The 14,257-nt window shown below is 44.4% G+C and overlaps 1 protein-coding gene across 1 annotated transcript; it reads left to right on the forward strand.

Moving 5' to 3' along the window:
• The first annotated feature begins 1,868 nt into the window (after window positions 1–1,868).
• NHLH2 (nescient helix-loop-helix 2) lies at window positions 1,869–12,961 on the forward strand. Its single transcript, XM_082467413.1, has 2 exons — window positions 1,869–6,921; window positions 8,724–12,961. Exon 2 carries the CDS (start codon window positions 8,732–8,734, stop codon window positions 9,137–9,139), a length of 408 nt encoding a protein of 135 aa, XP_082323539.1. The 5' UTR covers window positions 1,869–6,921; window positions 8,724–8,731; the 3' UTR covers window positions 9,140–12,961.
• The last annotated feature ends 1,296 nt before the right edge of the window (window positions 12,962–14,257 follow it).

Consider the following 14,257-nt stretch of genomic DNA (forward strand, 5'->3'; position numbering starts at 1 on the left):
GATAGAAACTTGTATCTACACAATTATGTAAAGAGTTCTGGAAACAGTACTTTTTTTTTTTTTGGCTGTACTGTGGGACTTACAGGATCTTAGTTCCCAGATGGGATCAAACCCTTGCCCCCTACAGTGGAAGCGCGGAGTTACAATAATAAATACTAGCGAAGATGCGGAACAACTGCAGTGTTGCTGGTGAAAATGCAGATGGTACAACTACTTTGTAAAACAGTTTGTCAGTTTCTTATAAAGTTAAACAAATACCATACATGCCAACAATCTCACCTCTAGTTTTTTACCCAGGAGAACTGTATACTTATGCCCTCATATATACCTGTATGTGCATAGTTATACCAGATTTATTAGCTATATTCTTAGTATCTAACTGGAAACAACTCAGATGTCTATTAACTTGTGAATGGATAAACAAACTGTATGATATCCATACCGTGGACTACTACACAGTATGAAAGAGGAAGGAACAACTGATACAACAATATGGATGAATCTCAAAAATATTATGCTAAGCAAAAGATGTCAGGCTCAAAAGTTTACATACTCCATGATTCCATTTTTATGACATTCTGGAAAAGGCAAAACTACAGGAACAGAAATCAGATTAGCGGTTGTCTGAGGCTAGGTGTGGAAAAAGGGATTGGCTACTAAGGGGTACAGGGAACTTTTGGGGGTGATGGAAATGCCCTATATTTTTATTGTGATGGTTATATGAATGTATACATTTGTCAAATTCATAGAAGTGAACATCTGGGAAGGGTGAAGTTTATTCTATAAAAACTATACTTAAATGAACTGACTTTAAAAATTAAGCATCCAAAAGCTGAATGCAAATCTCTTGAGTTTTCCAGTGATGTTTAAAACATGCCATACTCAAGGTCTAGTACTTTTGAACATTTCACTAAATATAATGACAAATGTTTAGAAGCTTCTTTTGAGGTTTCTTACTTTATAGCAAAAGCCAAACACTCTGCAGGAAATGGCAAAACCAATAAGGTGACGAACTAAAGTGCATTCCCATGTTAGCAAATCCCACTGACAGATGCTTGAGAAACATTGCTGAAGATGTGAAGAAACAAGTATTAGACCAATTTACATGGTGTTGGAAGTTTGCTATTTAGTTGGATGAGAGAACAGCAGCTATTTCTAACATGCTGCAGCTCATGGTACTTTACAGATTCTGTTTCAATAATGAAATACATGAAAAACTTCTCTTTTTAAGAGGGCATTAAAGGTAAAGTGTATGGGAGAAGATACACTCACAACTGAAATGATCTTTAATAAAAAAATGACTTATGGAAAAACTGTGGAGGTGTAACCACTGAGAAAATGGCTGCTTTAATTCAAATAAATATAGGATCTGGGGCCAAAGTTTCTATCACAAACAAAATTGATTCACTAAATAATTCCACTGCAAGAATTTTCCATAAGGAGGTTGGAACAGAAGGGTACAGGATGTAGCCATGTAGTTAGTTTTAGAAATATGAGTTCTTTAAAGTATGGGTGAATCTTTGCAATATATGAAACTAGAAGAGAGCATATATTCTGCTGCCCCACAAGGAGATATCCTGGCTAGCACCAGCTAGAGACCTGCACGCCGCAACTACAGAGCCGCGTGCTCTGGAGCCAGCGCATGGCAACTAGAGAGAAGCCCGTGCCCGGCAACGAAAGATCCCGCGTGCTGTAACTAAGACCCAGGTAGCCAATCAATCAGTCAATCAATCAATAAATAAATATTAAAAAGAAAGATTAGTGTTCTAAATTTATTTTTCTTTGATGATAAAGGGCTGTAATAGCATGCTACCAGCAGATTAAAAATAAACAAACTCACGCTCAATGTGTCTCTTTAAGTAAAATATATATTTTTAAAGGAGTTAAATGATAACTTTAAAAAAAAAGAAGTTTGTGCTGTGGAGAATGCATTTTGAAAAGAAATATTTGGACATTTTTCTATCGTTACGTCATTTTTTTGCCACTGAAATAACGGAAATATGCCACATATTAAAATCTCCTGTATCTGAACACTTAAAACACGTGGAAATAGAAATTTCCAAACTGTTAAAAACTTTTTCCAAATAAAGAGTTTCAGGGCTTTGAACCCATTTGTTAAAAAGAATAATTCACATTAGAAAGAAAATTGCTAAACAAATTTCAAAAAATCTTTGGCATATTTGTTAGATAATATAGAAAAATGAGAATCATAATTTAGTACAATCAATGATGATCTTCTATTTGGATCTTTGAATCTTTGTATTACATCTTTTTCTGCCATATTAGCCATTAATAAATAAATTGAGCTTAAAACCAGACCATCAAATCATGTTATCTCAAAAGATTAACCAATAACTATAGTAAAATAAAGCTTATTGCTCTTTAAAAAAACTATATATTACCAATAATATCTTGTGCTGTTAAGAGGTTTTTGTATGATAATAAATAAAATTATTTTATAAATACTGCTAATTTTATGTTTATCACCCTTTTAAAATGTCTTTTTGCGTATGCCTTATAATTACAGAATATGCTACTACAATAGTACATGTATAAAGTTTGTTAATAATGAACATACATACACTGGATATGTATGCTGAACATTTTTACTGATGGGGTGCAAAATTTAAGAAAATAGATTGGAAATAGCTGTCTAGTTGAATTAACAAATAATTATAAAGCCTCCGTAGTCCGACAGTGTCTGGCACAATACGAGACTCACAGGAAGTATTCAAAACTTACTGTGACTCTCTGACCACCTCTGAATGAAAAATGTGGTAATTTATATATGTTTTATGTGTATATATACCTCTCCCTCAAAATATGCATTTCATTTGGTGAGTAATTCTTCTGCATGAGTATATTTGCGTAGAAAACCATGACCATAGAAGCAGCAGTGCATAGTAGTTGCAGTTTCTGAATTTGGACCACCTGAGTCTAAACCTTGGCCTTATAATTTATTAACTGTGTGACCTTGAATAGACTACTTCTCTGTGTCCCAGTTTCCTTGTATGCAACAGGGCCTACCTCATGGCTTTGTGGTGAAGATAAATGAGTTAATATGTGTGAAGTCCCTTGACCTATGTTTGACATATGGAAAGTGCTCACTCTAGGCTACTTGCCAGATATATACATATCTATCTATCTACATACATACACACACAGATACACACACACGCACACACTGGATATGTGTATATTTTGTGTAATTTCATTTATATTTCCTGTTCTCAGTATATATTTATTTATATATATTTATATTGAATAATAAGAATCATGTTATTAACAATATTAATAACCCACACTTATTTGGCATGACTAACTAAACTAAATATTATATATTTAAATATATTATACATAAATATATATATATATAAACGAAAGACTAAATAAACTAGGCATTAGTTTAAGCACTTTACACAGATTATCTTGCTCATCTTTGGAAAAATATATAACATAACATACTTTTGTTATTCCCATTTTACAGATAGAAAACTGAGGTCCAGAAAGGTTAAGTAACTCACTTAAGTTCACACAGCTGGCATATGATAGAGTCAGGAAGTCTGGCTTTTTCTACCTCTCCGCTGATTTAATAATATTATTTGCTATTAGGAGTAATAGTTCATAATATCTTTATTTGCCTGGTGCTTAGTATTTTATAAAATACTTTCATATACATTGAGATTCATAACCAGCCTGTGAAGTGAGTTGGGCAGGATCATTATCCTCACTACTATAGGAGAGAAAACTGGTACAACTGAAACCATGGGTGTCTTTTGGAGGAAGTGTTTCTGTGTTACAAACATCCTGGGTGCCTCTGTACCCAGGGAGTCATTTACCATAAATGTACTGAGTCCTTATAACATGTCAAACTCGGACGGGGTGCTAGCGATATGAGCCACAATCCTCCCCAGAAGCATTGCAGCCTAGTGGGAGACCAAGGTATGGAAACCAAGAATCACAGCACACAATGTAGTCTCTAAGGGAGATATGAAAAGAGTGCTTATGGAGCACAGAAGGAGGGACCATCTGTGCCGGAGAGGTCTTAGAAAAGGCAAGGGTGGGGCCTTTCCTGGAAGAAAGAATGCGTGTGTGCGAGTGTGAATCCATGTTTGTGACCATGACCGTGTGACTAGTTGGATCTGAGTGTGTACCTGTTTACACGGGCTTACTCATGGGTTAATTTATGCACATGCAGGCTGTAAGTGTGAAAGCAGAAAGCCTGAACGTAAAAGAAAGTGTGCTTGGATTCACACACACCATAGCGGAATCTGACCTGCCCTGGATGGTCTCCCCATTTCTCCTTCCTCCCCCCAACACCAGGGTAACCAGTTGCTTGCCACTCTACCAGTTGCCTTGTGAGCTATGGTGATTAGACCCACCAGGTTTTCAATCTGTCAGTCTGAATGTGTAGTGGTCTAATAGAGCCCACCAGCTTGTGTGATTGGGGGTGAAGAGTACAAGTATCTGTGGGTGTATATCTGTTTGTATACTTCTGGCTATGTGTGAATGCTTAGCGTTGACTGCTCCTAGCCAGAGTGGGAAAACCTCCCCTCTCCCTTCATCTTCACTATCTTGGGAGTTCATACCTGTTTCCATTGCCATCCAAATGTGGCTGGCTTCTGCCTTCACTTAAATGTCCTGGGATATGTAAATATACTTCTGTGCCAGGACTGGACAGAGGCAAGGCTGGAAAATGCTGGTGCCCATTATCTGTGGAGGCACTCCGTGCTCTCCCCCATTCTGGTCCAAGAATCTCCCACAGGATGAAAAATGTGTTCAAAGGCAAACAGGAATGGTGACAGCCATGAAGAACCCAGAGGGTCACTCCTAGGGGCGAGCTGGTCAACACCCTCCCCTGATGATAAAACCTGTTTTTATGGTAAAATTGATCAAGGAGGGAAAGCGAGGACTTTTCTCTCCACAAGTGCTACCTCAGGGACTAAGGAGGTCGGGGGGTAAGGCTGCAATACTCTTTATTTCTTTAAACTTGCACAATCAAAAAAGCTAAAATGTTTACAAATAATACGCAACTGGTGGTGACTAACAGTATCTCTATAAAGTGGCCAAAGAGTTGAACTAGATTTTCCCTTTTGTCATAAGACATATAAATTCAGGGCTGCGGGGTCATGTAAGGCAAAGGTATCATGTGCTGGAATACACTGATGATTTGTGAGTGTTTATGTCCGGGCCCAATGCACTGCCACACAGCTAAATATTCGCATGTAAAAATAAGCAAGAATGAACTGCAATAATCAACACATGCAGTATGCCATATTTTAAGTTTAATGAATGAGTGGGTGAAGAGAAAAACAAACATATTCAGAAAAGTAGAATGGTCTCATATATTGATCCTTGAAATTACAATACCTGGATTCTGTTCTCAATATCAGCAATGACTTAATCTATTGAAAGGTTTTTATCATATATGGGAAAATTAGTCCAGTGGCAGGGTATCTCTCAAAAATATGAATATGCTTAATCAAGCCTTGTTGAAGTGTCTTTTAAAATGTAAATGATTACAAATAAATGTTAGCTGTTGCATATCGGAATATATTTATTGTAGCACCATATATAGTATATATTTCCATGTTCTGGACACAAACATTATCCTAAACTTTAAGGGAAGATATTGGTTTTATAATGTGCCAGGAGAGTTTGTCCATAGTCAATATGTTGTTTATTTGCACTTAAATATTGCATCAATAATCTGAAAAAGAGAAATAGCCTGATTATGGCTAGAGATTCTGATTAGAGGCTAAGGTTTCTATCATGGACTGCTTTCAACTGTTATATTTTATGGCACAGATTCAGTGGGAATCTGATCTGCTAAAATATTTGGGCTGTGAAAACTCCCACACTGTGACAGATGTCAAGTCCAATTAAGTGACTCATGTCCAGGTTTCTGTCCAATAGGATTTCCCATTAAATATCAATTTAGGGAAAAAAATTCCATCCCCCTTCTTAAGCCTTTATCTCTTCCACCATCTCCAGGCTGAATCAATTGGTACCAGGAGAGCCAAGAAGCCACACACTCATCTCTGCCTCTTTGCTCTGGCTCTCCCACCCTCCCGCGTCTTTCTCGGCTTCCCTGTCACTGTTACTCCGGGAGACGTTCACTTTTCACCAACCTTTCTCCAAACATCTCCAAGCCACTGACTATATATATTTTGCTACAAGGTAAAGAAAGGATGGGGTGGGGGGTGGGAGATGTAACCAAGCCTTGAAAGACTTTGAAACTGGAAATATGTGTCTGTTTATACAACATACAAGTAAATGAGGGAAGAGGAAGAGGCAAGCTAAGCCCCGAGTTACAGTATTGTGTTCCTGGGAACTGGGGAGACATCAGCTGAACAAAGCCTTATCTCAAAAAAAAAAAAAAAAAAAAAAAAATCACTTCTGAGCAAGATCGAATCTCTGCCTTGCACTTCCCAGTTTCTGCTCAGTCGTATTAAGGGAAGGAAAGGCGTTCTACAGGAGCGGAATCTTATCTTAACCATCTTTCTTACTGATTCTTCCGCTATTAGAAAGTGGAGGAATCAGCCCTTTGATGTGATTGTGTTTATCTCTGCATCTCTTTTGTTATTTATAGAGACCTAGAAGAGGAAAAGAGGCACGAGACTTTTCAACACATCGTTTAAAAAAAAAAATCAACAACGAATTTCCCGAAATGTTTGAGAACAATTAAAAGGAAAAGCCGTTTTTGATCTATCAACTAAGCGAGCAATCATTCATATCGTCCACATCCTGAGATATTATCGTCCCTCGCTGTGGACACCAGCGAAATGACAGCTGCTTTTTCATTTTTGAATGTAATAAATATTTGCTGCTTCTAATATATTTCGGCATTTCTCCCTGCTATTCCCTGGGATTTTAACTCTAAAAGATTGGAGAAAAGATTATCGAAAAGGCTTTTACAAGGTAAGCCTCCTTTAAATGATTTTTTTCCAGCTTGGAACTAAGTTAGATGATTCATATCGCATTTATAGATGTATTTCAGTGAATGGCTGAAAAAACCAAAATGCATACACGACATGCTATTTACGAATATTTTAAAAAGATTTCTGGAGAAGAATTTAACATGCTTCGAGGGCAGCCCGGGAACTTTTTATCCAAACTACAACTATGTTGTGGTTTATTGTGATTTTCCATTACTCGCCTATTTATTTATACCCTTTCAAGGCGAAGGTGTAGCTGCAAGTTGTTCTACTTAAAAACGTATCCGTGAAAAGCCCACAGGGAGTCACATGTATTTCGCTTGGAGCATTTGTTTTTATTTTGCCTTAGAGGACTTGTTTTCCTCGCAGGGAAATGAAAGCTGCCTTGGAGCCAAATTCGCTCCTAAGCAAGTGCGGTGCTGGGAGCGGATAGCACAGCCCCCGCTTTTGTCTAGGAGCAAACGCTGCCGCACGTCGCCGACTCGATCTCTCTTCCAGCGAGTATCCCTCCAGCGGCGCACTAGGGGCCCGGGGCTCGCAGCCTGGTCCTCCCTCCCGGTGCCCGCGATCGGTGCGCGTAGCCCCCGCAGGTGCCTCCCCGCCTGCCGGACCCTTTCTCGAAGCCCGAATTTCCTCGAAGCCCCACGGCTGGGAGCGGCCCCCTCCCCGGAGGCGCGCGATCGGGGCTGGTCCTCCAGGCGCCCGGGAGGAGCCGGGCAAGGAGGCCTTTCTAGGATCGCATCCTTAGAGGAAGGCTGAGGACGGGCTAGCTCGGCCTCGGCCAGGCCGCCCGGGGACAGCTAAAGGCTCCCGACTCCGGGCCCCCGAGCACCAAACTTTGCGGGCGGGGATGCAGCTCGGGCCGGGGCAGCAGACGCGGCGCCCGCCTCCCCCCGGCCCTTCCCTTCCCTCCCCTCCCCAGCCTCTCCTTCCGCAGCCACCCGGCCGCCGACCTGTTCCCGGGAGGTGGTCGGCAGACTGCGGGCGCATTGTCTTATCCCACGTCGCCGTGTCCCTAGGTCCCCGATGTGTGTGGCTGTCTGCGTGACAGATGGTGCTTCGGGAGCCTGCGAGGGCATGAGAGTCCATTTGCTGTTGAAAGGAGCCTCCGCGTTTGTTTAGTCATCTATTATTTCGGAGAAGCGCGAGGAGTATGGGGAAGCCTTCCCGCTCCGGGACGCCTGCTCTCCGTCCGCGCTCGGGGCTGGGTTCCTCTGGAGTCCCGGCCGCCCCGCGCCCCAGACCCGCGCGCGGCCCGCGGGCGCCCAGTTCTCCGGCGGCTTCACCCCAGGCCCTCGGGGCGGGAAGCGCGCTCCGCGTCTCCCCGCCCCCCCGCAAACCCCAGATGGATTCGTCGTTCGGATTCATTCGTTTGTCAGGGTCGGAGAAGAAGTAAGGGAGGCGGAATGGCCGAGTTGTATCTAGCCGAAGGAGGCACGAAACCCAGGAGCGGCCTCGCAGGCCTGCGGTCGTTCCCCGGAGCAGGCCCGCAGGCCGGTGTGGGTCTCCCGCAGGCCTCGGTGTCAGGCCCAGGATGCGGCCTGGGCCGAGGCGAGGCCTCGCTGGCTCCTGAGCCGGGCGGTGGCGCGGGGCTCGGCTCTCGGGCCTGCCCGCCTCGGCGCGCTCCCTCCCCGCGGGGTCCGCTCCTCGGAGCTCGCCGGCCTGCCGTGGGGAGGCGGCCCGGGCCGCGCGGAGGCCCGGCAGGCTAGGCCCTCGCCCGCTCTCGCTCCTATCCAAAGAAGACCCCCATTCCTTTTATTGATCGCTTTTCTGACTCCCCCTCAGCCTCCAAAATGATGCTGAGTCCAGACCAAGCCGCCGACTCGGACCACCCCAGTTCGGCGCCCTCGGACCCGGAGTCGCTGGGTGGCGCGGACGCCAAGGTGCTGGGCAGCGTGTCGGACCTGGAGCCGGTGGAGGAGGCCGAAGGCGACGGCAAGGGCGGCAGCCGGGCCGCGCTCTACCCGCACCCGCAGCAGCTGAGCCGCGAGGAGAAGCGCCGCCGCCGGCGCGCCACGGCCAAGTACCGCTCGGCCCACGCCACCCGCGAGCGCATCCGCGTGGAGGCCTTCAACCTGGCCTTCGCCGAGCTCCGCAAACTGCTGCCCACGCTGCCCCCGGACAAGAAGCTGTCCAAGATCGAGATCCTGCGCTTGGCCATCTGCTACATCTCCTATCTCAACCACGTCCTGGACGTGTAGGGCCGGGGTCGCGGCGCGGGGCCGCCTGGCCGGGAGCGGGTAAAACGCGGCCAACCCGGGAGGCCGCCGCGGCGATGGAGGAGGAGGCGGTGGCCCAGCGGGACGGCCGCCGCCACGGCCTTGGACCGGGTAGGAGGCTCGCACCGTGTTCTCTCCTGTCGGCAGGGCGACTCTGGAAGGTTTCCGACTCCAGAAGGGTGGGGTTGTCTGGCGAGCCCTGGGGCTTGTAGGGAGTATTTTCCAGGCAAGGCGAACCTCCTGGAGGCACCGAGACGAGTGGCCTCCAGGCCTCCCCTCCACGTGTTAGGATCCCCTTAGGGGTTGTTGCTTTAGCTCACTAGAGACTGAGTTCTCCTACATTCGTCTCCCACAGATCTTCATGTTTTGAAAGAATGAGGGCAGAAGCTCAGAGTCTGGGCTTCTAACTTTAGACTATCTGGATTTTTTCTAACTGACAAATCACCAAACATCGTGAGGGGAGGGGAGGGAATCTCCTCCAGGGCAGAGATTCAAGACACAGAAAGGTGGAACAGGAAACTTTCTGATCCGTTGTGAAAAGAAAGATTATATTAGAATCCAAGTAAAACAGACGAGCCTAGAAGATATGGTAAGGTTAAAAACATGCATTGAGAACAAACAGATACTGTGGGAAGATTTGAGTTTGGTGAGATTTTTAACCCCAAGGTCTGACGCTAATGTAGACAGGAAAATCCATATTTAAATGGAAATATCTGATTGCTTTTTCAGGCGAAGTGCCCCTTTATATATCCAAAAACATCTATTTGTGACCTTAAACATGTGGACCCATAGGTGCAGTTAGAAAAGACAACCTATTTTTATTTATGTTAGAAGGAGTAGAGTATTTTTTTCAAGACACTTATTTTTCAGAGTGGTGATAATTTTACTTTGGACACTCTGTGCCAATTTATTTATAGTCAAGTGTTTACACTTTCTCCTGTGGAATAATTATGTCTAACTTTTTACGTGTTTGTTGAGATTATACTGTGGTCTTTCTTTTTGCTCTAATTATATTGCACTTGTATAACAAATTTCCCACATCTCCCTGTTTCTAAACATATTTTATATATTAAGATGTTTGTTCCTGAAAGGTTCTTTTGTTGTGACATCAGCAACACTAGCACTTCACTGTTATAGTTTTTTAAAAAAAGTCAGTGTTGTTATCCTTATCTGTAGTTATGTCTGAAAAGTACTTTGCAAACCGTTTATAAGGAGAGTAGCTTCTTTGTGTGTGTGTGATGTTTGTGTGTGGGATGATTTTAGGAAATTAAGTTATTTTCCTAAAAAAAAAAAAAAAGAATTCAGAACTACTTTCCTCTGTGACAACCAAAAAGAAAAGTCTATAACCTGAAAATGTTTCATGTTCTCAGCTGTGAAACTCTTAAAACAAGGAGTGTATTTTAGAGACAAGGGAAAAAAAAAAAAAACCACATCTGCTATCCAAAGAATTTAGTCTTTTTCAGGGTTTTTTTGTGTCTCTGTTGCTTTATATAATGCAATATTTTGTAGTGAAAATAGATATAATCTGGTTTCTATCTGACGAGTTTTTCATATCTCATGAATGGTGCGCTGTTTTGCATATAAATAAAGGTATCAAATAAAGTCATCTCCTTTATTTTAAGCATACTGTCTAAAAATAATGAACATACTGGCTGAGCATGAAATATCTTAATGGACTCAATTCCTCAGAAAGGAGCTAAAATTAAAAAACAACAACAACAAAACCAAATCTTAACATGTATTGAGATATTTGATGCTCTTCCTGAAGTTGGATACTGATCAATCTATAAATAGATGCCCCACATATGATGGTGACATAAATCATGTTTCTCTCAATGAAGAAAAAACATTATCAGTGTTTATATAAAAACATTGCTTGAATCATAGATTCTTTTGCTTTAAAAGCAAATTTAGTAACTGACCCAATCTCTTCAAATTAGAGTTGGGAAACTGGGGTCCAAAGAGTTTATATGCCCTGCACTAAGTCACATGGCTACTTAATGAAAATGAGAAGACCCCAAGATGATGACTCTTAAGTCCTCATGGCACTTATTAAGAACAAGGTGCATTTCACGATTGTACTATAGCACTCAGACATCTAATCAGGACATAGATTTAGGACATGACATCTGCAAGCAAGAAAAAATAACTAAACCCTGGACCAACCTGGAGATACGAAGAATGTTATCTACAAAAGCCCATACTTAATATAATAATGTGGAATACTCTGTCTATAAGCAGAAGACACGAATAACTTAAAGACTATATATATGTGTATATGTACACACACATATATAGAATATTATCTACTGTGAGTCTATATCACACCAAATCTCTGGTTGCAAAGTAAAAAATGCAATTATGTGGATGCTTGGTTTTATAGCTATAAAATATCTGGGATTCTGAGCATTTTTCACTTTTTCTTGTAGTCAGGTTCACAGATATCTGATCAGGGAGACTTCATTCTCTTCTTCAGCTGAGGAGAGCACTTCCTAGGACATGAAAAATAACGGTGGCTTCTTTGGCCTTGTATCGGGACCAAGTTGTGGTCCCTGCAGCAGTGGTTAGTTGCTCGGCCTGCACACACACACAACCTTTGGACTGAGTGTTTGCAGGTCTCCCTTCCCACCTCAAGGAGTGTGGTGAGGTAGCTACTCCCCGTCCTAATAGCACTTCTCTGTGGTAGGACAGAAAAATCGGCCCTGCTCCTTTGCCAAGGAAACGAAGTCAACTTCTAGCCTCCCTTTCCTGGTTTATGAGCCCAACTTCCAACTGACCAACACGGTCCTCCCTCCGACACCTAGGAGGGGCCTATTAGCTCCCCTCTCTAGACCAGGTCCCTTTGCCCTTGGAGTTGGACGTAGGGCAGACGTGGACAAAGGGCAACATCCCTTCCCAGGTACACAGCCCACGTGATCTCAGGAGAGGATCTTTGCAATGTCACTTCAAATCCGAGGCTTGTGAGAACCCCCCAAAAAGAAGGGCAGCACTGTGGCCTTCTGCTGGACCAGAGGCTGACTGGCTGCCGCCTAGCACGTGGCAGGGACTGAGTACTCCGCCACGCATAAGGGAGTAGAGTCTTCTCCGAATAATGCTGATGGTGATCACTCAGTCTTACATTCAACAAATATTTATTGAGGACCTACTGTGTACCAGGCATTGTTCTAGGTGCTAACAATAGAGCAACAAGTGAGACAAAGTCTACTGGAGAAGAGCAGTACCCTGACGACCATAAATAATAGTTAACTTCAGGTATTGCTCAAGGCTATGGAGAAAAATAAAGCACGGTAAGGAAATAGAGAATGGCAGCTGAGGGTGCTGGTGGAGGGTATTATTTTAGCTAGAGCTGTCAGGAAAGGCCTCTCTGAGGAGGAAACCTCTGAGTAGAGACCTAGCTCTGCCTAACCAGCAGCCTCCACAGTTGCTGCCCCTCGTGCCCTTTCTTCTAGCATCCTGTTAACCTGACCTGTGCTCAGGCCACCAACGCAGCCCTTGGGGATCCCTCACCATTCCCCACGGGCGGCAGCCTCATCCTTCAGCCCCAGCTTGCTCCCTCTGTAGGAAGAGCTGGGACCACAGTTCCTCCAGCTGCTCTTCTCCCCTTCTCTCTGTCCCCACTGCTCAGCAGCTCACCAGGGCATTGCTGCTCCCCAGAAAACGCAGCCCCACCTGGCCCAGCCGACAAGGACACCTGGGCTGCATATTTCTATGGCCAAATGTCCCCTCACTTCTACCACTGTTTGGAGACGTCCAGAGAAAAGGGGCAAACGTTCTGGGCAAAAAAAAACCCCAAACAAACAAAGAAAAAACCCACAATAAAACCCTGCGCTTGCATGGGGAGGAGAACGGAAGAAGCAGCAGCAGAGGGCGTGGGTGGCGGGATGCAACGGGAAAGAAGGAGCAGCCTGAGGTCAGGGGAAATGGGTACGGAAAGAAATGAGGCTGGTGGAGGTGGAGGACTGGGGCCGGGAATGCCTGCTTCCCATATGGACCCTGTTCTTGGGGCTTCCTCCAGTGGCCCTGCCCCTCGAACAAGCATCACCTGATGCTATGATGAGGTTAGTAGACAGAGCCGACCTCTGTTAACACTGGGATTTATCCAGTTCCCATCACTGCTGTCTGTTTCTGGATGCCTGTCTTCCTCCCATGTAGGTTCAGGGCAGCAGGAGTTCAGGGGGTGGGGACAGCTAATGTGAACGTGTGTACAGCTGATACGCTTTTTCTGGGCTTAGAAGGGCTATCTCATTTAGTACTGGTAGTGGTAGAAATATTAATAGCTAACATGTATTGAGTGTATACTGTGTGCTTACCGAGTTAAGTGCTTTGCAGGCATGATCTCATTTAACTCACAACAACCCAATGCAGTAGGTACTTTTGTCTCCATTTAACATATGAGGAACTTGAGGCTTAGAGAAATAAAATAACTTGCCCAGGGTCACAGAGTCATGTTTGTCAGTTCATCCAAATCCCTGCCCTTACCCATCATACTCCATGGCTTTCCTTTGCCAGAGGGACGGCTGGGCCATGCACATACCCCACCCTTAGCTCCTGCACCCCATCTCTCCACCCACGTGATCAGGGGAAGCTTCAGATCAGACATACCAAAGGAGTGCAGGATCTGCAGTGCACGCACGAGCCACCCAACCAAGGGGACACGTGGAGGCTAAGATTGGGCCTCTGTTCCGCTTGCCGGGTCAAGCCTGTGCCCTGACTTGGGGCTAAACTCTTGGGAAGACACTGCAGGCTAGTGGCAGTCCTGAATCAGCCCCTCCTACGGGAGTCTGGCGCTGACACTGTCCATGGTGCTACTCTGCACCACCACACGGGTGAGCCTGGCTCCTCGGCCTGCCCCATCCACACCCCTCTGCCCATCAGGGCCCAGCCTCACACTACACTTCATCCCTTGCCTGGACCTTTTTCTGGACTCTTCAATGCCTATAGAAAAATAAAACTCCGATTCTTTCTCTGGGCGCAGAAATCTTTCACAACCTTGTTTCAGATCGTCTCGAGCATCACCTTCGGCCGCTCTCCCTGAAGTTAAATGTTCTTGCCAAGTTCAGATTTCCCCACTTCCCTGGAGACGCCTGTCCTTTATAACCT

This window comes from Balaenoptera physalus (genome assembly GCF_965194825.1).
Source record: "Balaenoptera physalus genome assembly, chromosome: 1".
Taxonomy (NCBI): Eukaryota; Metazoa; Chordata; class Mammalia; order Artiodactyla; family Balaenopteridae; genus Balaenoptera; species Balaenoptera physalus.